The sequence below is a fragment of the Antedon mediterranea genome, chromosome 9 (assembly GCF_964355755.1).
Source record: "Antedon mediterranea chromosome 9, ecAntMedi1.1, whole genome shotgun sequence".
Classification (NCBI taxonomy): Eukaryota; Metazoa; Echinodermata; class Crinoidea; order Comatulida; family Antedonidae; genus Antedon; species Antedon mediterranea.
In genome coordinates this window covers 4,520,598-4,546,197 of record NC_092678.1, presented here as the reverse complement: position 1 = coordinate 4,546,197, position 25,600 = coordinate 4,520,598, and the positions used below count along the sequence as shown (strand labels likewise).

The 25,600-nt window shown below is 33.6% G+C and overlaps 1 protein-coding gene across 1 annotated transcript; it reads right to left on the bottom strand.

Annotated features, from left to right (window-relative positions):
* Nucleotides 1–703: 703 nt before the first annotated feature.
* Nucleotides 704–25,521, bottom strand: LOC140058710 (ubiquitin-like modifier-activating enzyme ATG7). Its single transcript, XM_072104427.1, has 19 exons — nt 25,485–25,521; nt 24,868–25,038; nt 24,644–24,698; nt 24,189–24,306; nt 23,677–23,754; nt 23,206–23,322; nt 22,659–22,799; nt 22,338–22,426; nt 21,953–22,074; nt 21,517–21,607; nt 21,273–21,417; nt 20,872–21,030; nt 19,210–19,267; nt 18,949–19,085; nt 18,231–18,458; nt 17,979–18,094; nt 17,598–17,682; nt 5,430–5,630; nt 704–2,438 (listed from the first exon to the last, which is right to left on the bottom strand). Exons 2-19 carry the CDS (start codon nt 25,013–25,015, stop codon nt 2,406–2,408), a joined length of 2,121 nt encoding a protein of 706 aa, XP_071960528.1. The 5' UTR covers nt 25,016–25,038; nt 25,485–25,521; the 3' UTR covers nt 704–2,405.
* Nucleotides 25,522–25,600: the final 79 nt, after the last annotated feature.

Genomic DNA, 25,600 nt, shown 5'->3' with positions numbered 1-25,600 from the left:
TTTAAATTTAATTTCCTATGACGTCCAAAGTCAACGGTTAATAGGGTTGGGCTTAGGATGTCATAGCCAGCACAGCAACCAGTAATGATTGATATTAACCAGGCTTTTGGAAATTCAAATGTTGACATTTAACATTAACGATTATGTATTAGTATGTTTTTTGGATGAATGAGAGTCCACCGATGGATACGGACTGACTTCCTTTTCTTTGAGGAATGGTTCCATGCATCATACACACAATGTCCTTGTTGATTAATGTGATAACTTGTTTACTAAGCCTTTTGCTAACTTGTTGAAAGACTGTTACAAAAATTATTTTAAAAGATTACAAGTGAGTCGTAGTTTGAATTGAATTGCTGACGCAGGTTAGCGGGGTGGACGCTAGAAGGGCGCACTGTCCCAGTTTTTTCATATAAATCCTAGCATTTCATGTTTGCGATGCCATCCCTATAGACAACATCAAGGCCACTTTCATTTGAAATTAAAATTTTAATTTTGTGACTTATCATTTAAACTTAAATGAAAAGAAGATTTTACTATTTGCTAGCAGAGATCGAACATGACACGCCCAATGGGAAATCCAAATAGACGAGTATAATAATTACTGAAATGGTTGAAGAAGAAATTGTTTTTTGCGAGCAGTCATGTGAGAAGCTAAGTACTCTTAGATTTTGATTCACTTATGAAAGACAAACAAGTATTAGAACTGAAAAAGGTGCTATGGTTCATTAAGATTTATTGTGAATTTTTATCAGTGATGACACATGAAATGTAGTGCAGATATCCAGGGTTAAGCTTAACTAAAAATTAACAATAATATAACAATCATTGATGATACAGTATTATAAGAGTAAACATGAAATGTAGTGCAAATAAGCAGGGTTAAATTTACTTAAAAACTTAGCAATATAACCGACTTGTGCTCTATCATCTTATACTATACATACTATATATATATTGACACGCTTTATCGTTGTTAGACATTGAGCATTGCACTATTTTGTGCTATTTATTGATTCCTGTCGTTGGCCAGGTGTGTCGCAAGTGGGCCAGTGTAATTTAGTGCTGTTTTCAAGTCATCCTGTATCCAGTGGCGTAACGGCTATGAGCGCTCACTGGCTAAACCCAGGGGCGCCTGAGCAGTGCCCACCCGATGTCTACCAGGGGCCTCAGGCCTTTACGTTAAACCACTGTATGTATCATTTTTGTCCATATTTTCTTATACTATCAATGGTTACATATTATACTATATAAATCTTCATTTCCATTGCTAGCATACTACAATAACTTTCTGGGAAGCTCAACATATGACGGCGGTTCAAGGTATACTTACATTTTCCAGATACACAAGACATTCACCCATGATCCTTATGGGTGGTGATGTCATGAGAAATTAAACATAATGAGCCTTGATACTAACAAATGTTTCACAGCAGGGACACTTTCGTTTCGGGGTAAATTCATGTTTGTAAATTGCTCCAGGCCATAATGTGTGATTGACAGGAGGTTGACACGGCAACGGGGCTATGATTACTGATGGAAGATTATCTGGTGACCTTGTGGGGATTCTAAGAGACTAGTAATATTAGATTTCTGTCTCAATGTATTTTGGTCTTGCTGAAAGATAACATAATTCGTCATTAATTATTTTATTATTTAAAAAAAATTGGTCTTTTTTTCAAAACCAATAAATAAATGCTCTGGTTATTGATATTACATACTGTAGTGACAAACAGTTTAGTTTTGAGTAGCGAACTAACACTCGTTTGAGTACGCACTGGTCACCCTTTGGTACACTTTCCCTACTCTCTAGGTACAGTGCATAGCTCACTCTGGGGTATAAGCACTCCCCATATACACCCCAAAACTATCCCTACTTACCCATGCGAGTAAACGCAACTACATTTTGGTCCTTCATATCCCAAACCCCAATCATGATCTAGCTGTCAATCTACATTTCTTAAATAAGTCATCTAATAAATAATCTATATATAATAAATTCAACAATAATCTTTGTATTTTAAATTGCAATATATATATATTCTTTGTCTACTTTGACAGTTATAAAACCATCGATTGCAAATCTGAGTATTTCATACCATTACCAATTGAAATATTTGTAATAAAAATTATAATAGATATAAAAAATGAACCGTTTCTATCCCAGTCAAATGGAATCAATTAGTTTATATACTGTAGTACATCAAAACTCAACAGTTCTTTTGTGAGAGTTGTACTGTACTCCCCTAGGGTCACAAAGGTAATCTTGGAGGGTAATAGATGACCTTTAACCCAAGAATGATACTGTTTGACAAGGCTGGAGGGCAGCACAGCGTTGGTTTGGCAATATAGGGCAGCAGCTTTGTTCAAGTTCACTAGTAATATTAACTGTTGTTACTACACATCTACACACTCTCATCATCACTGAAGTCCAAGATCTAAAAGAACAAAAGTAAATACAGTAGTTAGCTTTCATTTTCTCACAAACAATGCTATCAGTAGATCATTGTAGCCTGATGGTAAAAAATACTTGTTTTTAATAGTATTGGCGTTTAGGTTCAAATCAGTTTTCAGACCTTTCAAACCCTATGAAGAATGAGATTTAGTTTTAGGCGTCATTTCTGCAATTGGAAAGTTATAATACTTGCTGGATGTGCAAGAATAAAAAAGAGTGCGACCTACATTCTATTATTATATACAGAACAATGAAACAAAACAGGTAACTAAAAATAAATGTATAATGAAATACAGAGGATCTTTGTGTATTCACACAGCTGAACGTAAATATACGCATTCGGTAAAAAGGTCAAGAAACTCGCACCATATAAAGTAACATTCTCTTGCAAGAGACAAAATAGCATAATTCATCGGTATGTTTTTACATTTTAAACAATCTAAAAGTATAGCAAAACAAAAGTTGATTGATGACATTTGACAATTTTTATTTGCTAATACAGTAAATGTTTTCTTACAACCCAACAAAGATTTATGTATAGTTAAAGTTATCTCATGGAATGAGCATCAATATGAGATCTACCATGTTTGAATCATAGCTCAGAACAGCTTTGTACAAAATAATATACAGTGTTTAATTTAGTATTTTTTGCTTTCAATAATCAGTACATAATGTACTGAATATGTTTGTAATAAATTGAAAGACACAATATGAGAGCAAACGTAACAGAAAGCAGGTTATATGGTAGTTTACGACCTACTTAGCCTCACATATTGAAATCATTGACAATAACCGACTTTAACAAGCCCTTCCCTCGCCGCGCAAGGCCTCGCTAATACAATCATTCTTAGAACGTACTGTATGACATTTCCAACGTCCTTATACCAAGGGACGTACTTATCGTAAAGTTTCCTACGAGAATTCTGATTCCTTGCCAACGCAGAACATAAAGGGAGCAGCGAACGAGAGACGATGAAACATGCTAAACAACAGGTGTCAACAGGAAGTGATAACATCAAGTATGAAAATATAGGTCAAAGATCAGGAAACTTGCTGAATCTTACTATCTATGCAAATATATCGAAACAGTTCTATGTATATTTTAACAAATTGGTTTTCATAATTAATTTTAATCTCTGCCCTTTTGGTTATATTTTATTTGTACGTTTCACATTAGAAAATTAGAAAATCACATAATAAAACTGTTTGAATATGGACTTAATATAACTTTTTACCGATTATGTTTACTTCGCAATTAATTAGTGGAGCCTAGTTGATGTGTATCAATATTGTACTATTTAACCTAGTTGAATCATAGTACCTACTTTTTTTCTATAGAATGATGAGTGAATTGCACAGATTTCGGGGGTGTAAATGTCTCTGGTTTCCATCAAAGCAATGTCCGTGTCATATTTTGAAAGGGTCTATTGTTGTGCAACGTAACACATCTGACTAATAGCAGAAAACCTATTTTTTGGAGGACAGTTTTATCTCAAATTTAAGTCAAACATTTTTAATTTATTGATTTATTTATTGGCTGTGAAGGGATTATTAAAGTTAGCACGCAAACAAATTGTCTCAAATATCAACGAAAAAGTACTATTTGTTGCTAATTAATCACTGGTTTTAAAACAGGGAAGAGATAATGTAGCTGCTACACCTACACAATATTTTTACAAAGGTCATTTGCTTAGAAACAGTTTGATATTCAATATTGAACTTGACCTTTGACATTTGCTATAGGTTAGGAGTAGTAGACTTTACTAGTACTGTATTTGAAATGGAAAGACTGGTATCATGTGGTTCCTATCAACACATGAAAACCACATGTCAAAATTAAACAAAGAATACAAACAATGAAATTGCTAATTTAGAAAATATCATTAATTCGGATTTTTTCTCTTTTTCTGCTAGCAGGAAAATGTAGGTAATTTATCCATGGTAATTAGTTATTTCCTTGTTGCAGAAAAGGATCCAAAATCAAGCTGGGGGTTGCACTAGCATTAAAGTCTATTATGTTGATTTATGAACCAATTTCTTTGCATAATTTGTTAATTAGTTTAACAAGTGGATACCACCTGGCTAGCTGATATGTTCTTAATTACTTGACAAATGTTAGTTGCTATGGTTACTAAGTTTGATTGACACGCGTAAATTAATTTTCTCAGTAAAAACTTAGAGGGAGTATTCCTCAGTGGTTTGCGTTCTGATTTATTACAAAGGTTAATTTTATAATTAATTTAAATTGAATGTAGTTAATTTAAATCTGTTTAGAGTTATGAAAAGAAAGTTTGAGCGGCATAGATGCGATACACTTTCAGTAACAAAATTAGGTCATATAATTGTACTTTTTTTTAAGTCTATTTATTGTACTACTGTTGATTCTCAATGACTCGTCTGTTTATAATAACACTTATTGAAATACTGCAGGATAATTAATAGGTCTAATTAAGTTAAATTGTAAACAAGTGTATTTAAAGTTAATTAATGTAAAATGATTTATGTAGTTGAAATTATAGTTTAAAATCCATTTTGATGAGGAGAATAATTGATAATGATTTAATGATGATGTTTATGGTAATGAGGTTGAGTGAATTGTTGATGATGATGTGTCAATTGAAATTATCATCCGATTTAATAAAGAGGAATGACTAGAGAAGAGAATTTACACTCAAACGAAGCATAAAATGGCTTTAGACTGTTGCATGGTTACAGTACAAGAATCAAGGATAGAAAGTGTTACACACAGTTTTGTTAAAACCAACTCAATAAAACAAGCCAGTGACGCAACAGCTATGAGTGCTCACTGGCTAAACCCAGGGGTTAAGGAGTCCCATAGCATGAGCAGCCCCATTCCAACTACCCAGCGTTGGGAGGGCACATTAGGAGTGCTAAACTAAAGCCCTTTGCCACCTACATTTATGCCAATGAAACAAGCATTTGTAATCATCTTACAAGCAAAAAAAATGATTACCTCTACCATATTAGTATCCTCTTTCAGTTTATCTAGGCCTGTTACAGTTTCCAGATAACCCTGCTCATTAAAAGCTTGCTGGAGGAACTTGAAGCCTTCTGTCTCATACGAATGAATTATTGTGTCTGAGCACGCTGTACACTTGTCGAATGCGATGCTTGCTGGTAGCATGTTGTGGAAACGTGATAAAAAGCCTCGAATCTGAAAGAAACAAATATATTGCACATCAATTAACCAGTTGTTAATTAACCAGTAGCCAGTTCTTATGCTATGATGCTATCCAATCCTTCACTTGCACTGATGAAGGGCTAGTGTTGCCCGAAAGTTCTGCTAACTTTTCTGGCTGTTTTACTTTATCGTTTTGATTTAGCTTTTCGCTTTTATTTTGTATCTCCATTGAGATCCAGCCACTGATACCCACAGCATTGTCATTTTGTATCTCCATTGAGATTCAGCCACTGATACCCACAGCATTGTCATTTTGTATCTCCATTGAGATCCAGCCACTGATACCCACAGCATTGTCATTTTGTATCTCCATTGAGATCCAGCCACTGATACCCACAGCATTGTCATTTTGTATCTCCATTGAGATCCAGCCACTGATACCCACAGCATTGTCATTTTGTATCTCCATTGAGATCCAGCCACTGATACCCACAGCATTGTCATTTTGTATCTCCATTGAGATCCAGCCACTGATACCCACAGCATTGTAATTTTTTCAGTAATTTGCCTTTGGATTTGCACATCAATTAAAGTTACATAGTAATTTGGATTTGGGAGAGTTTACAGTTTTGAGAGAGTTTATTTGGAGAGTTAAACCTTATAAGTATAATATTGTTAACAAATTTTTTTTTTCTCTTTATTTCGATAAACTACTATAATTTACGGTAGCTTATAAAAATGATTGACTCATTAAGAATGACCTACAGGGGCGCCCTCTAGTGTATTGTCTGTTTATACTGGAGATGTTTATCATTTCATGTTTGCTTTATTCATCATCCATCATTGAGCTACAGTGTTTTTTTCCAAACCACATTGAAATGTTTCGTTGCATTTCTTAGTTATTTATAAACTACTTTCTTTTATCTCGCTTTACAAGGATATTTGTCTTTGATTTGACTCCCTGGGAATTGAGAAATAGAACAGAACATAGCGTTTCTCCTATCAAAGTGAAATAAGGGCGTTTAGATCTCGTTGATTATCAGTACCCTAGGGAGTCAACACTTGTTTGAACATTTCACCGATTATTAGCCAACTCTTCAATCCGCTAAGTACACAAACAGCTGCCTATTCAAGTGTATGGCAGAACAGCATTGTGGGTACTATCCAGTGCATCTTGAATTTCGCTAAATCATTCGAAAACTATTTAATTTAACTTTTTTCGCTTCAATCAGCTGTTGCGTAAGTAGACCTGAAAATGTAAAATGATTTTGATATTTGTCCAGGGAATTCACTGAAATGAACAGTAAATTGTAAAAACACACGTTTGTGAGAATAACATGCGAAGATAACCGCAGAAAATTAATGAATCTGTTGAACATTTACACTGAAACTTGTTACTTAATTTCAAATGACCCATATATGAGAAATTTCTCAAACATATAGATTAGCCGACACAATCAGAAGGAAAACTAGATTCTTGAACGTGTTTGTAAAGAATAAGAATTGCTATCTTATGATAAAACTTAAAGATGTATTGTCCCTTTAATTTTTAAACACAAAAAAATGAAGGTCAAAATATTCTAAATTTAAAGTGGCCATATCAAAGTAATATTAAAGTTATTCACTTTAAGTCGAAAATTTGAGCCAAAAACAACAAGTTTACGTATTTAACAGGTAAATTAGTTTGATTACATTTCATCTGGAAAATCGTCACGAGCAAAGTAAACAAAGATTTCAAACTATGAGTACGCATTATGCATATGCTAAATTAGGATTGTTTACAACTCGTCACGGTTAAGAAGGTATTTTCACACAGATCATGAGGAAGTTTTATGATTATGCATACAGAGTAGCCAAACAAGCGCATTTCATTATGGGATATGTTTTGATTGAAAACTTTGGTCAAAGTTATTTATTCAACAAAAAAACGTCTGTATTTCACTTTCAGTTAAATTTTTTTTTTTTTGAAAAATTTTTGGTGATAGTTAATAACTATTATGATACTTCAAAATGACCCACCTTTTTTCGAAATCTTTTATCTTTTATTTTTTTGGAATTAGTCAAAGGGACAATACATCTTTAACAATTAAACTAAATAACAAACAAATTTGACCAGTGCTCCTGAATCAAATGATGGAATACACAAACAAAACTGGGTAAATAACAATTTACATTTCATAATTAAAGTATTAAAAAATAGAAATAAAACATTAAATTCATTGAAGTATCTCAAAACTGATTTGTTTTTAATTTGGCTCAGTAGTCATTCATTGATTCATTATGAATACCAGATTTGAACAGTCAAGTGCTGTCAAGGCGTCTTCCTGGGGCCTCCTCCATCAACACACGTTCTTTAAATAAAAAAGGGATACAATAACTATGAAGATTATCACGTCATACATGTGGTTTTGAATACGTGTCAAATAATATCATATTTATCCAATAGAAAAGTCAAGTTCAAAATCTGTGAAACAAGTAATATAAAATATTTTACACAAACTGTTTTGTTATTGCAACGTTCTGCGTACAGTATATAGAATTCAATGCTGACCATGACAAATTGTACAGAAAATAATATTATAACAATAACCATATGACACCGGAGAAGAAGACAAACAGAGCACAGACTTAAAAGCATACAGAATGATATCCTAAAACATTAAAAACAAGTGAGCTGGCAAGAGCCATAGTAAAGTGTTTGTGAGTCACAGAGTCTGAATCCCCTGGGAGTAGGGGGCTCCTTATTGTCCAGGCTTAGAAAAACTTTCTGTAGAAAAACTAGGACTGTAATTTTGAATCAGTTGATACAAAAACCTTTATGTTTTTTATTTTTACTGTTAGGTCTTTTTTTGTTTCCATCTCAATTTGAAATGGAAAAGTTTCTTTTTTAATAATTGAGCATACATCCAACTGGAACAATTGAAATTAAACAAGACATCATTTTTATATAAAACAGTGTCTATATATAGTGGCTTAAATAAAACCCCTAATATTGAGTCAAACCAACCTGTTTGTTATACTTTACTATCAATCACATGGTAATCATAGCTTTAAATGATAAAAAAGACGAGACATATTCATCAAATCCAAACTAATTTAATCATGAAACATTGTCTTAATTGAATCACAAACAAATATAATATTACCCACCAGATGGTTAAGTTAGTATGTAGGCAAAAATTTGAGTCATGATAGGAAGGGGGTCGGCTCAGAGCGAGAAGGGGGGTCGCCAGCCCAATTGTCTAATCGTTCTGGTTGTTCAACTCCAATATCAGGCCTACACATGAACGGTGTCGTTTCCCCCTGAGGGTGACAGGATATGCTAATTTTAAATCCGCTTCACTCTCCCCTACCATGCCGTATTAATTAAATAAAAGTGCTACTATAAAGCACTAAGAGCTAACTGGCGAAGCAAGAGCATAGATGAATGAATTGCAAGACAAGGTTAAACCAGTTTGATAAAAATAAGATTTGATTGAAGTATTAATTGCTTGAAATCATTTTGAAGGTTCACTGATCTAGGGTAGTGTCATTTTAAACAAACATTCAACTTATATAATAGCTATAAATATTGAATTATTTTTCATTTATTTATTCAAATCCAAAACAAAACAGACATAAAAGGCAAAGAAAGGGCAATTGCTACAATCAGGTACACAAGCTAGTTGGCCAACATAAACACAAATAAAAACAAGTTAATTATTTTCTTATTTTGATAAAACACCATAAAAAAGGTCGAAAATATTAATTTAGTGAATAAATGAGAAAAGGAATAAATTATGAAGAAATATATGAAAAAAATTTATGAAATTAAAATTTTTTATGAAAGTTTCGGTGATATAAAATAATTTGTATAAAGCTAAAAAATGAACATATACTGTATACTGTAGGAAATAACATTAGAAGGCGCCTGTTGAGACGACAGGTTCGTCAAGTGTGGCCGACCTTCGATGTTGCTCAGACATCCTACAATAAATTTAAAACTATTAAAATATAAACGATACTAAACATCACCACTAAATAAGCTTATAAAGATGAACAATAAATTATCTTTATCTTTGCAACCATCTGTCAGTGAAAATTTGACATTTGATCAAAATTGAAGAAAAACGAACATGGAAAATTTAAAAATATTATATGAGATGAGTTTGCAAAAATAAAATGTTTAATAATTATAGTTTGGATGTTTTCGGAAACATTTTTATGAAAGATAAACATTTTTAAAATTGTAAATAAACTGGAAAATGTTAATATTCGTTTAGTGTAAACATTTAATTTATTTGGTCTTCTTGACAACGGGTAGACTGATAAGAAAGCTACACTTGTATGTCTCATGTGTGTGATATTATGGCCAGGCAGACCGCCTAACACTCTAACTAAGGAAGTGGTCGGCCCAAACAGACAACGCCATGGGAAGGGAAGGATTGAGAAAAGTATATTGTGTCCTTATGTCATATAAGATTGGAGGAAAATTAGGTGAAATATAGGTAGCAGTGGAGGAAAGGAGAAGTGGAGGAAAAGAGTGATAAAGAATAAGGATAAATGATGATGATAATGGAATACTGTTAACAACTCAAAGAACTTAGATACTCATATATTTCTTAACTTTTTAAAAATTTCAAGAACTTAGGTATTCATATATTCGTTAACTTTAACAATTACAAGAAGTTAGATACTCATATATATTTGTTAACTTCAACAATTTCAAGAACTTAGGTACTCATATTTGCACCTCAACAAAAAGCAGGTATTAATTTGTCTATCATAAAGGGAGCTACGGTACATAATCAAATATAGTTTGGCATTGTTAAAATATTCAGAATTCTTCATTTGTACATGGTTTGCTGGTAGGATTTAAGTCTTAAGTCTTGATCCATGCTGAGAAACAAATTAATGAGGCTTAACAAAGACCATCTTCTATCTTGTCACCTGTCAGTAGGCTAACAACAATTAACTTACATCTATTTCTCTACAATACTACAGTAGTTCAAACTCTAACAAAACGACATTCACAAGCAATAGTAAAACAAGAAAACAAAACAATCTATTATTAATATCATTTTAGGGTGTATTTTCTTAAAATAAGAAGGTAACAATATATACCTTTTGGTAATGGTATCTTTGTCACTCCTATGAATTCATGTTTAAATCCCAAGAAAACAACTTACTTACCAGCACTCGTAAAAAACCAGTAAAATATATATATATTAATATATTTCAGGGTGTATTTTATTGTGTTAAATGTTAAGGCTAGTAGAGTAAGTTCTGCATAGACTTCCAGGGACCAGATATATGGATGCAAGTCAGTGATCTGACGAGCTAATCAAAATCAGACGTGACTGGACAGCAGTGTCACTTCTATTTGGACATGTGCAAAAACATGATATAATTGATTTGTCCGACTTGAAACAGCAAGAATTAATATAATCACAGTAATTGATTGTATGATTGATGTCGCACTGTCTTAGGTGTGAACCCACTGTTATTGAGCACTGGACGATTCGGGTGGTTTCTCAGTCGAGACAAATTGGACGAGTTAAAAGAAAACAAGAAAGATGTCATCGTAATTAAACACAATTAAATTTCTTTATACATTTGGGTTGTTATTAGTGGTCAACCTATTACTGCAGTTGACTTTGAGACAGTGTGAGCGTCAGAACACAGTTGGTTTTGACTCTAGATGTAGGTTCTATTAACCCAATTTCTACTCATCTAGGCTTCATGATATGGCCATTAAAAAAACTAACATATCAAAAACTCTAAATATATTAAAATTGAAATAAAGGGAATAAACAAAGAATTCAACCATATAATATCTAACTAAGATGAATGAATGAATAAAAGTGGTAGTAAACCACAAAAGACAGAAACAAAAAAATTTAACCAAATAAAACAATTTGGCAAATAACAACACTATTGGGTCTTTGGTCCTATAAATTATACAGACCACTACATGATCTCCATGATTGTTTTCTAAACTAACTCAAAAGTAATCCTACAAGCTCAGCGGTGAACTGTTCAATACCTCTTACTAACTCAAAAGTAATCCCACAAGCTCAGAACACATCAAATGTCATAAACTAGTCCAAGTTAAATTAAAAATGGCAGGGAACGATGAATAATTTTTTTAAAGAATAAAAAGGTCTTTCCCAAATTGGAGACACGCCAAAGTTTGGGGCCAAGAAAAACCAGCAAACATACTCCAGGTCCTTATTCGTGTTTATTAAATAAAGAATGAAATGATAGAACGACAAAGACAGTAAAGCAAAGTGTGAAAATGCAAGTGTTTTGGGGCAATGAGAGGACGTCTGTGGACGTCCAGAAACTAAAACATTTAATTGACCTTACATAAGACAGAACCTGGTTAGAATCACAACGTAACCGCAAGATGTCACTAAGGGTCAGTTCTGTATCGGTCACATTTCACCTTTTACTAAAATGTCCTGTATTATCGGATGGTATCATGAGATTAAAATAATTATTTATCATTTTAAATCTATTTCACATTAGCAATGCACATATTATCTTTCAAGTGAATTATCTCCACTCTGTAGATTAGCACCAAGCCTACCAATCATTTTTATTTAGGGTCAGGAACAATATCAAGATACATATTTTTTTTTTAGAAAATGGTTTTTTTTTTCGTTCTGTAATTAAAAGAAAATCTGTGGTACTTTATGCTGACAATCAAATAATGTCAGACAGCTGAAGGCATGGACATTTGAAACGGACTGGAAAGGTTTAGTGATGAGAACTTAAAATGTCATTTATATGTCACGATATTTGACTGCAAGCAATCTCAAACAAAGAAATCAAAACCAAAAACAGACATCTTTTCAAAGTAAACTTTTGAACAAAATTTAGGTTAAAAACTAATCCTCAAAAAATACAATTTACAGAAATAATGTGACCAACATATAAAATTTAATAAAAGAAAATTGTACCACTAAAATGATTACCATATTTATGTTATCATAACTTGAGCAGAATCTGATTGTTGCTATCAGAGAGTGACAGGAAAATGTAGAACCGAGTTGAAGAAAGAGTGGTAATATCCAGTATAGTAAAACACTTTGATTGACAGCTCACTGATTGACAGACACATGACAACAAACCAACATTATAAGGATGAATGCAAACAAAAAAGAAATAAAAAAAACCTTTCCAACAGCGAGCTAAAAATAAAGTTAATTTTAGATCAACAGCATTCTCCATGAATTTTTTTTAGTATCAAATAAAATTAATATTTATATTAAGAATACAGTATTATGATTCACAAATTTGATAATCTCACCAGAAGACTGCATGGATTAGACAAAACATATAAATATCTAAATTGCGCTTATCAATTTGGTCGGCTGTCGGCCCAATGCCAATTTTAGGTCCCCTTTGACCCCCATTGTCAATAGGGTCAGTGTCCCGTTGCTACTGCTGATGACTATCACTACTATCATCTTATAACCGTCTGCCAGTACACAGTGTGTGTGTCTGTCGGTCCCTCTTGCCTCTATAGCCATTGCCAGTTTACAGTGATTTCTTCAGTCCTGGATTCCAAGTTGCACTTCAAATCCCAATGGAAATCGTAATAGTCAGGTTCATCTGTATGACTACGTATGTGCCACTGGGATTACTATTCTCCCTGACAGCTATATAATAGATGAGTCGTTAGTGGTTTTTTACTGAGATACACAGAGTATTCCCTTGAGGGTTCAGATGTCAGGCCTGGCTAAGTGGATCTTTCATGAAAAATCATGGTAAAGTGCGGCCTATCAGAGCAGATATGAAACTCAAAGTCAAAACACAAATGCACTGTAGTGACCCACAGTTGACTTTGCACAGAAAGTCAACAATTTTGGGAAAATAAACAAGACAAGAAGTTTGATTAACAATAATTTTAAATTTTAGCTTGTCTGACCTAATCAATTTAGTTTAAAAACCAATTTTGTTTATATTTTATATATCAATTTTCTTTGAAGCGTTCTATGTTAAGTTCTATCATTCTATCTAGAATTTATTGCCTTATCCGCCCCTAAAGCCAATTTTCCACTAGGCGAATTTGTTCGCGCGAATCGAAAGCGTCAGCTTGTACGCATGTGTATTCATGTTTACATCTTCCACATCCTTCTCTACGCATGCCAGCTTGTACGCATGTGTATTCATGTTTACATCTTTCACATCCTTCTCTACGCATGCGTATTAGCTGACGCCTTCGATTCGCGCGAACAAATTCGCCTAGTGGAAAATCGGCTTTAGCTAGGTGGAGTTAATTCCATTGTAGCCCTATTTCGCTCTGTGATGTTTTGTTTTCTAACAAAGAACAGCACATGCATCTATCAGCAACTTTGACAATAAAAAATATCTTTATTTGAAATGTCATTCACAATTTCAATATTGTTGATGACAATTTAAAAGTGACAAACGTCAACGCTTTAATGCTATTTTATATTTGTTTTGACAATCAAATCTTAAGAATTGATCCACGTCGTCAAACTGATTCATTCTCATCTTTGCATTGTTATTGATGACTGGGTTAAAAACAACCATTGTTGTAAATTTCAAAAGGTTTTAAGAATTGACTTTGAAGAAATGTCACTTGTAGTGAAGAAATGTCACTTGTAGTGAAGAAATGTCACTTGTAGTGACAATTCCTGATTGAAATTTGTCATCGTTTCTATTGTTATTACTTCTCAGAATGACGCATGTCATTTCAAGATACTTCATTTTTGAATTGTTATTATGAATCGACTTCCGAGAACCGACGCTTGTCAACAATCATTCTCACCTTTGACCTCTTATTATTCAGTTGTCGCTTCCTTTCTTAGCGATACTTCCAGAATATTTTTCAAAACACATTAGCAAAAGAGCATAAAAGACAGTTGAACACTAATTATTTAATATAAGTGTCTCCTTAATAGGAATAGTGATAACATATGCGCCTCTTCATAGGATCTAGTAGTAGCCTGTTGCCCATTTCCCTTCATTTTTCATCAGGAAAGTCCTTAATAAATACATTTTTTTATAATGTATATAAAACCAATTCTAATGTAAGGATTCTGTCCTAACAAATGGGAAACAAATTGGTTAAAATCAGGATCAGGTCTAAAATAAAATATGGTATAGAAAGCAAATAGATATGTATTGGATACCTGAAGAGAATATGGCTAGCAAACTAGGATAGAGAAAACAAAACCAAATTCACATGAAATTTGCAAAGTGGTCTCAATACTGATCATACTTTGCTCCCTGATGCAAAGACACTTCATACAAATTATATCATCATATTCCCATGCAAATCATACTTACTGTAGGTGTAGAATGTATTTCCAGTTGAAATAAACTGAGAGAGTTAAAGGAAAACCATGTTTCCTGGAATGCGACAAACGGATTGATTGTTGGCGCAATTTAATGATAACCTCTTTAAAACGTCCCATAAGAAAATACGTCAACAAGTTTAAGAACACATCAAAAACGCAAGTATTAATTTACAACTGTCAAAATCCCATTCACAATTAACAAAAATATTCCTCTATATTAACTAGACATGTAACTCGTCACTTTGACGAGTTTGGTTATCCGCCGCGCAAGTGGTGCAACATTAACATTAAGGGGATAGGTTGAGGACAAAAGGAAGTGTTCACGTTGGCATTATGACCTGAACTGAAGAATATGATATGTTGTTATTGCTGAATTTTATTATTTAAATTCATATATAGTATACACAGTATAATCTGTATCCATATCACATACAGTGTAGAATAGGTGAAATTACGGGACCCGCTATTTATTGCAATTTTTAACATGTTGACGGTTTTAAAATGAAACGCGAAGGTAGCAATTCCGAAAGGAAATTATCTCAGCAACAACGTATTAGCGTGTAGAAGAAATTTGAATACGTGAAATATTGATGCGCGCTCTTTTAAATGTAATGAATTATGACGCAAAAGATGAAAATACGACCTTTTTTATTTAACTGGCCATATGATGACGTCACAACATCCGATTGGCAACATTTTTACATAATTTCGTATCTACAATCCAATAGCTTCCAGAAAAAAATTTTAATCGTGATTATCACATTTTATTCTTACGAGCTATAACAGATTAAAATTTACTGTAAAGATGAAATTAATGCCACACGTGATTTAAATTTTTAGGCATGATGACGTCAAAAAAATTAAAATATTTTTAACTCATGCGAAAGATACTTGATTGACCTAGACAAAATCAAAATCGGGGTGAAAATGGAAAACGGATAAGTGGAGATGCGCTCTATTCAATGTGATGAGCTATGACGAAAGATACAAAAATCCTAAATTTTATATTCGCGTGGCCATACGATGACGTCACAATGTCTGGTTAGCCATATTAATACCTGATCCGATATCTACAACTCATCTACTTCCAGAATATGCCATCCATAAAAAGTTGACCGTCTAGTTTAGAAATTACGACTGTTTAAAAAAAGGCATATTTTAAACGAATTTTTTAACCTTTTCATAAGAAACGCGCGCAAATTGTCCAATTCGACGTGCTCGTATGACGTATCTTTAAGTCGAAATTGTTTAACATTTTGTAAAATTACTAGAAAAGGCTGGAAAAACATAAATCACGCGAAAAAAATACGTTTTCAATGCTACGTGCGCACCGCACACGTAAAAATGTGCGCACGCGTGGGAATTTTTGACATGCTTAAAACGACATGAAACGCGTAGAAAGTTGATTAGAAATTAATTTTGCGCATTTTGAAATTTTAAATGCGCGTGCGCGCCTAACTTTGTGTAAAACACGGAATTTTTTTTCAACAGAAAGTTAGCGCATGATATAAATTAAACTTTTGCAAAGTTTCAAGTTGAAATGTTATTTGGTTGTCGAGCTATGTTAAATACGACAAAATCGTTAAATCGCGCGTAAGTCACGTTGCGCAATTGTAAACGTCATGAAAAGCTTCGCTTGACGACGTTACGTAAATGTCAATATGTTAAGATAGTTACCGAAATGTTATGTTTGCGAGTTTTAGAGAAAAGCGTTACACAAAAATCATACAGAATGATTTCGTACAATCACAAGAGGTTATCCTGCAACTTCGTTGCGGATAACCAATAAATTGATAAACGATAGTACAGTGTTAATTATAGAAACAATTACATAATCCTAAGGGACTTCAACCAACAATCTCCAGATCACAAACCTGGCAGTCATACTACTAGACCACCAAGTTTCATCTTACGCTATTTTCATCTTTTCTCTTTATTATGAAAACATTTGTAACTTTATTGGACAGTAATTAGTAAACTAATTAAAACAATTATGAAACTGAAAAGCTTTGATGAAATACCATCAGCAGGACAAGACACAATTGACCATTAACTAACCAAATTGACCATAAACAACTTGATACTAATTATTTAAATTACAAAAACAGAGAGGCCCGCATGTGGTCAGTGAATCAGCTGCTAGTACTCTAGATCAACTCAAAACACACTTGACCCTTGCTCAACTCAAGATGGAAATTGCTTTGCCGATTGTAATATTCAACTTATAATTGTTTTAAAGTATAATTTATGTTATGATAAGGAAAGGAAAAATGTGAAATAAAATATCGAATTCTCAGGGGAAAATGGAGGTAATTTTTTTATCAACATTGAATATCAGATGAGAAAACGTGACTATTACTCTTGGTAACTTTGTACTGGACATTGTAACTACCACCCTTGGCCACTTTGTGCTGAACATTACGCTGCTAGCTGAATATAAACAAATCTAGATGGACACACTGTTTTCATAAACTGGATTGATGTTAGGTTAAAAGACAGACAGCTTCTTTATGGTCAATGATATTATAGCAATCAAATTTTCTTGACCACTCCAGGTGTGCTGACAGACCAAACATGATCTTAAAGTTCCAAATGATAGTGACCTTGTTAGTAAAAACTTATACATTGTTATAAAGTAAAAGATTACATACAGTACTAATGTCTCACTCTTAACAGACTTGTTTACCTGGTGTGGTACAAGACCCAGAGGTGAGGATGCTTGTGAGGTCATGTGATCATCTTTGGAACTGGTATCAGCAGGTGCATATCCCCTAAAAAAAAGAAAGAAAATATTTATCTTATCTTGAATAAAGAAAATAAACCTAGTTATATTACTAGGTATATTACACTAGGTAGTTGCATTGGACTGCTCATGCTCTGGGACTCCTTAAGCTCTGGGGTTTTAAACAGTAAGCGCTCATATCGGTTACACCGCTTTCTATGTCCAAAACATTGATTTCAGTAAGACACTAACTATTACAGGAATGGACACAAACATTGCCTCTACAGATAGGAATAAACACGTGCAGAGAAGTGTGCGACTGCTTGTTAATGAAATTTAACTTACCCCGATGGATGCTGAAGTATGCTGACCAGTAACTCGACGGCCAGAGCTGCTGCTATCATAGACATACCAGGACGAGAGACAGTACACTGCTGGTCAAGGGTTCGGTCCTTGGTCGACTAATAATAATAAAACATATTGATTAATGGTATATTTTAGAAAAAAGGGAGTTTGTAATAACAGTTGTTCTGTCGCAAAACTAGCATTTGGAAAGTTTGCAACATGCACCAATATTTTACTGAAAATGTGACTTACGTCGCCGGGAGCAACTACATCATTACAAAAGTAACATCCCAACTGATGGCCATAAATTGTAGAATTCAAGATGTTTGATGTCTTTGGCTCTTCTGATGCCGCCGCCTTCGCTCCTTCAGTATCCGATACTTCTTCAGTTGTCTTTATTTGTTCCTCTTCTTTAGCCTTTTTGAGTCCATGTCGAACCACCATGAAAGTATCAAATCCCAAGGCTGCATTAATAACAAGCTGTTGTACAGAAAAGGTATTATTTGTAGTTTCAAGAATTTAGCACAAGTCTTCTCTGAAAAATTGTAAACTATGTGCTATTCCAAGCCTTTAAAGGCCAACTAAGACAGCGTCGGACGAGGCCCGACAAGTCGTCTTGTCGGGAGAAAATTAAACATTCTCAAGTTCTCACGATGACCTAAAAATTAGACAAGACAACTTGCATCAACATGTCAAGATGTTCCGTCAGTCGTCATTGTACAACGTTGTCTAAGTTGGCCATTTAAGGAGACCGTAGAATTAGGATGTTTTAAATGAGAAGAATGACACGGTGAAGCTAGCCATGTTTTAAAAATGGAAGATTTTTCAAACTAAATTTGATTTCTGTTACGCCCGGGCGTATACAAATTATTTGTTTCATTTATTATTTTCCACAAATAACACCAACAACAATAACATCTGAAAACCTAAGTCTGAGAATTTCCAGTTTTGGCGAAACTAACAGTAATACCTTTCTTTTACTAGCAGCTATGACAGTGGGCAGCCATCTACTTTCTCTTGTGTCCATCAATAGAAACACAACATCGTGACTAGATATCAACTGCTCCAGCTGGACAACCGCATCTTTAACTCTGTCTACTGCTTCATCTGTCAAAAATGTAATAAATATATCAATTTAATTAACAAATAGCAATAAAAAAATACAGTAAATATATTTAAATTAAAAAAAAAAACTACATTTAAGAAAATTAATTTGAGAAAATAAATTCACCAGTAGTTCCTACAGGATGTCCTGGCATTGGAATGGAGAATTCATGTCCCACAGCATTCTAAAAGATAACATTAATGTAATATGTAAAATGTAATGTACTGATATCCAAAGATTACGATGTATCGACATGATTATCAAGACCGAGTGCTGGCTTAAAGTACGTACTGGTTTAAAGTATGTACTGGTGTAAAGTATGTACTGGTTTAAAGTGCGTAATGATTTAAAGTGCGTACTGGTTTAAAGTGCGTACTGGTTTAAAGTGCGTACTGGTTTAAAGTGCGTTCTGCTTTAAAGTACGTACTGCTTTAAAGTGAGTACTGGTTTAAAGTGCGAACTGGTTTAAAGTGCATACTGGTTTAAAGTGCGTACTGCTTTAAAGTACATATTGGTTTAAAGTGCGTACTGGTTTAAAGTGCGTACTGCTTTAAAGTACATATTGGTTTAAAGTGCGTACTGGTTTAAAGTGCGTACTTGTTTAAAGTGCGTACTGGTTTAAAGTGCGTACTGGTTTAAAGTGCGTACTGGTTTAAAGTGCGTACTGGTTTAAAGTGCGTACTGGTTTAAAGTGCGTACTGGTTTAAAGTGCGTACTGGTTTAAAGTGCGTACTGGTTTAAAGTATGTACTGGTTTAAAGTATGTACTGGTTTAAAGTATGTACTGGTTTAAAGTGCGTACTGGTTTAAAGTGCGCACTGGTTTAAAGTGCGCACTGGTTTAAAGTACGCACTGGTTTAAAGCACGTACTGGTTTAAAGTATGTACTGGTTTAAAGTATGTACTGGTTTAAATTACGTTCTGGTTTAAAGTATGTACTGGTTTAAAGTATGTACTGGTTTAAAGTATGAACTGGTTTAAAGTACGTACTGGTTTAAAGTGCGTACTGGTTAAAAGTGCGTACTGGTTTAAATTACGTTCTGGTTTAAAGTATGTACTGGTTTAAAGTACGTACTGCTTTAAGGTACATACTGGTTTAAAGTACATACTGGTTTAAAGTGCGTACTGGTTTAAAGTGCGTACTGGTTTAAAGTATGTACTGGTTTAAAGTGTGTACTGGTTTAAAGTGTGTACTGGTTTAAAGTGCGTACTGGTTTAAAGTGCGTACTGCTTTAAAGTACGTACTGCTTTAAAGTACGTACTGGTTTAAAGTACGTACTGGTTTAAAGTGCGTACTAAAGTATGTACTGCTTTAAAGTACGTACTGGTTTAAAGTACGTACTGGTTTAAAGTGCGTACTGGTTTAAAGTACGTACTGCTTTAAAGTACATACTGGTTTAAAGTACTTACTGGTTTAAAGTACGTACTGGTTTAAAGTGCGTACTGGTTTAAAGTATGTACTGGTTTAAAGTACGTACTGCTTTAAAGTACATATTGGTTTAAAGTACTTACTGGTTTATAAAGTACGTACTGGTTTAAAGTGCGTACTGGTTTAAAGCGCGTACTGGTTTAAATTACGTTCTGGTTTAGAGAACGTACTGGTTTAAAGTACATACTGGTTTAAAGTACGTACTGGTTTAAAGTATGTACTGCTTTAAAGTGCGTAGCGTAACATTAAATGTGAAAGGCAGATTAGTCGGTTAGAACAAAATTTAATTTGTATATTTATGTCTTAAACAAATTGTGGAAAGCATGATGTCTGAATGAGGAGGAGGTGTAACAACACGTACAACTCCTGGAAATATCTTCTTTAATTTTTCAGCTGCAGTTTCTGCTTTCAGTTTACCACCAGCCTGTGAATCTTCAAAATCGAATAAACTCTGGCGTACTGGATTCGAATACGATATCCTAGAGTTATCCACCAGGGTAATATTTCTAACTCCCCATCCCTGCAAACAAAAATAATAAGTGATATTTTAATGTATACTACTGTTTTTTGTAATGTATTTTCTCTTCGGCGAAAGTGGCTAATGTTGGTTTATCCAGGTAAGCTAGGCACGAAATAGACAGAGTAGTTTTGAATAATCTTGTCAGGATTTCATAAATGCCATTATAAGTAATGATTTACTTTAGAAACTGCACTTGCTGTAAATGGATATTAAACTTTAAACTTTTATTGTTAAATTCTTACCAGTAGGTTTCTAGCTACGTTGCAGCCTAGGGTACCTGCACCTAGCAACAAGCATCGTGTCTGTGCTACTTTATCCAGGTCAAGCGAGGGCATCAGTCGCCATCGCATCAGCTTCAAGTTAAGATCCACCGATGATTCTGCCAGTCTGTGTGAAAACAACCAAAAATATCACATTTTATCATTTTGGAATAAAATTACTACAGCCTAAAAAGGCGATAACGAGGCAGTATAGTAATGTACTGACCTGGCAGGATCCATACTGGAGCTTAAATTCACCATCCTTGGAGCTAACTTCTGCTTGGAATTTTTCTCCCAACCAACGCATTTCGGACAAACTGAAATAAAGCAAGGCTTAACTACATAAGTTTTTGTATGTACAAGTTTATTGCTAATAAATTTTACACTCCTATGAAAACTAGCATTCAAAATTTGAATTCGGAATTGTTTGTTCCAGGAGGACAGAAAAAGGATAAATCTTAAGCTCTGTCAACACATCAAAGTGAATGTGACAAAAAAGTGTGATGTGCCCAAATACGGTAGCGATGATGCTCAGATATGGTAGCAATATGACATCATCGTGTCCATATATGGGCACATACATTTTTTTGTCACATAACGTTTGATGGTGTAGACAGAGCTTTAGAGTTTGTGTTGCCTATCAATTCAGTTATAAAATTCACCTGTTTGTTCTTTCATTGAAGTGATTTTGATACGAAGCACAACGCTGTGTCCAATGCTACGCTTCCCTTCCCGTGTTCTATCACGGTAACACACAACTTCCAGTTCATCTAAACTGTCGCCCCTATAGAAATATTTAAACAACTTTAACTTAAACATTACATAACATCTTTATGTTTTTTAAGCACTCTATGTCTGGGATTATGATAGAGCAGAGACTCAACTATTACTGTTCTTGTTGCCATCTTCTTCTGAGACACAAGGCTGTCATTGATGGATACTTATGTATTTATGTATATGTATTTTTATGTATATTTATATTTATTTATTTATTTTATTTATTTTTTAACATAATTAAAAATAATCAATATGAATATTTTTTCTTACCAGTGATACGATATAAGAGCTAAGTAGTTCCGCAAGGGCCAGCCTGGGTTACTCTCAAGAGTACACGGATCACAGAAGCCTATTGAAACCTAACAAAAAAGTTACAGTGGATGGAATGTTTAATTATTATGATTTTCAAAGACAATAAATGACTTTTCACTTTCAATCATTAACATTAGCAAAATATCTCCTGTATTTTTGTTTTGTTTGCGTGTCATACATTTAGATCCTGCCTTGTTGTAGGATACTCTTTCTTATAAGATTTTATATGAATTTTACCTGTGAAAATGTGTAGAAATAAAGAATATTTGAAAGTGTTACCTTCTTTTGATTATTAAAATATTCTTTCCAGCATTTTGGAGGTGAAAGACTGAAGCCATCGTCTGACTCCTTGATAATAAAAAAGCCAATACCGGGATGCTCCTTACTAAATGCATCATAGGCACTCTTGAAACTATCCACCTAAACAAAATATTATGATTTATTAAACATTCTAAAGCACTGTCTACACTATCAAACTTTATGCGATAAAAAAATGTGATGTGTCCATATATGGACACGATGATGTCATATTGCTACCATATCTGAGCATCATCACTATCATATTTTTTTGTCAAACTAGTTTAATAAATGCTTTCTTCTGATCAAATAATTACCACAAGATGTGCTGTTTTGAATTATTACATATTTATTGTCTTGACACCAACATGCACTATTGTTTCAGAGGCTTCCATACTGTATTTCTTCATTTATTTCACTATGACCTTATTGGTAATACATGGTATTATTGTGGAATGGAACGTTTACATAGTTGTTAGCAAGGTTGCCGTACTGTAGTTTCTAATTTGATTATTGAAACTGTAGTTACCTTTGACTCCGCCCAATGTTGGTCCAACAACACAGGTTGTCCTATCAATCTAGCACCCTCAATCTGGCAAATAGCGGGGAAAGCAAACCAATAATAGTACTGGTACTTCTTAAGATCCTGAAATAAAAAAAATTCTAAATTTTAAAACAAATGGAAAACAAAGAAATCTTGATTAAGAATCACGCAACAACTATAGACGGTGTATTAAACTCTGTCTACACTATCAAACTTTATGTGACAAAAACATGTGATGTGCCCATATATGGACATGATGTCATATCACTACCATATTTGGGCACATTACACTTTTTTTGTCAAACTAGTTTGATAGTGTAGACAGACTGTAAGATGGTGGACTTGAATGAATAAATATCAACATTATCTAAACATACTATGTTACATGGTTAACTTGTTACACATTGCAGATTTGGAAACCTCACAGAACTAGTAATATGTTGTACCATTACTTACTGCATAGGTTAATAACAAAAACTTGGAAAGCAATCGTGGATCACTGATAGCTCTTCCGGACACAATATCATCCCACATCTATAAATGAATTAGAAATAGATAAATTACAGTTTAAAAATTATAAGTTAGAAATAGATATATTACAGATTAAAAATAGATAAATTACAGATTAAAAATAGATAAATTACAGATTAAAAATAGATAAATTACAGATTAAAAATAGATAAATTACAGATTAAAAATAGATATATTACAGATTAAAAATAGATATATTACAGATTAAAAATAGATAAATTACAGATTAAAAATAGATAAATTACAGATTAAAAATAGATAAATTACAGATTAAAAATAGATAAATTACAGATTAAAAATAGATATATTACAGATTAAAAATAGATAAATTACAGATTAAAAATTAGAAATAGATAAATTACCAAATATACATTAGAATACATGATGTAATAACATTTTAGTTCCAAGATCATAGCAAATTGAATATTCCCCATTACCTGCTGGGCAGCATCTTGTAATAGGATTTTCTTATCTAAATTTTTAAAGTCATCTACTGTATTGGTGTTGAAAAGAGTACCATTGGACGGAAAACAGTGTGGTGGTATGCCATTGCTTCTGTAAAGGAATGACAAAGATGAAGTTATTTGTATGTATCCCTAGTCTGTTTTAAGGCAAGGCTTCAGGCCTGGTCTTTTAAGATGAGCGAGTGCGATCACTCAGCTAACACACTCCTAAACTGCCATTGAGGAGTGCAATTTACAACATGCTTAAATTTGGTAAACTTCTACACATCAAAATACAAACAGCACACCTATACAGCACCCCTGAATGTGTTGAGGAGTGCAATTTGTAGCACACCTATAATTCTCAAAAGGCAAGGCTTGAAGGCTTACTTTTATATTAAATACAAGTTGCATATACCTAAATAAAATGTTAATAGCAAGAGTCTTACTTGTCAAATGCATCATATTCTAAACACAATCTACTTGGCATACCACTAGGATCACCTGTAAATGCAAATGACATAAACAAATTAATATATTCACAAACAAGGAATTAGTTCTTAGGAGATAATAGATGTGTTTTTATGACGAAACGTGGTTTGTTCCCAGATCTAAGAGGACAGACGAATATCATTCTACATCATTAGCCCAAATTTTACAAATGTATTATTACCATTATAATAATATCCAGTGATTTCTTTTGGTTTGTCATCAAGCCTGTATAAGTTTAGTTTGTTCTCACTGAGTTTGTGCCAGAAGCCGGTATCAAGAGCACTACTGAATGGCGCAAACTGCAGCAGGCAATCTTTCATGTTGGCCATCTTCAACTTTATTAGTCACTCGACTGAAAAAGACAATCACCATTGATTGAGAGAGGTTTGAAAATGTATAAAAAATAAAAATAAATAATAATGATATTAATAATAATATAAATAAATATGATGATCCAGGGACCATTCAGCCCAGGTGTGATGAGAACGGTGCATCCAACTTTTCTCATCAAAGAGTATTTATATATAGGCCTAATGCTAAATGGGCCACAACGTCCAGGTACGAAACGTCCCTGGGTCGAATCGTCCCTGACTGGCTAGGCTATGGGCAGAATCGTTTCGCTATCGGTAGGGCCTATTAACCTAGGCCTAGCTTTCCTGCTAGATTAACTAGCAAGACAAAAGATAAAAAATGATAACTGCAGTCAGAACATTTAGCCTAATAGTAGGTCTACGTCCACATACAAATTAATTACTTTAAATGCACAAATTATAGGCCTAGTTAGGATAAAATACAAACCTAAAAATAGGCCTAGGCCTATCCCCGTTTATAAAATTTATCAACGAGGTATGAAACGCAGACGTGGCCAAATTGTGTATCATCACTATTTAAATTAAACACAAAGGATTCTTGCG

Coding starts and splice junctions, on each gene's coding strand:
- LOC140058710 (XM_072104427.1), bottom strand. CDS start 25,015: ATGGCCAACATGAAAGATTGCCTGCTGCAGTTTGCGCCATTCAGTAGT. Junction 24,307..24,643: donor GAATATGATGCATTTGACAA/GTAAGACTCTTG, acceptor ATTCCTTTACAG/AAGCAATGGCATACCACCAC. Junction 23,323..23,676: donor TTTTGTTATTAACCTATGCA/GTAAGTAATGGT, acceptor TTTTTATTTCAG/GATCTTAAGAAGTACCAGTA.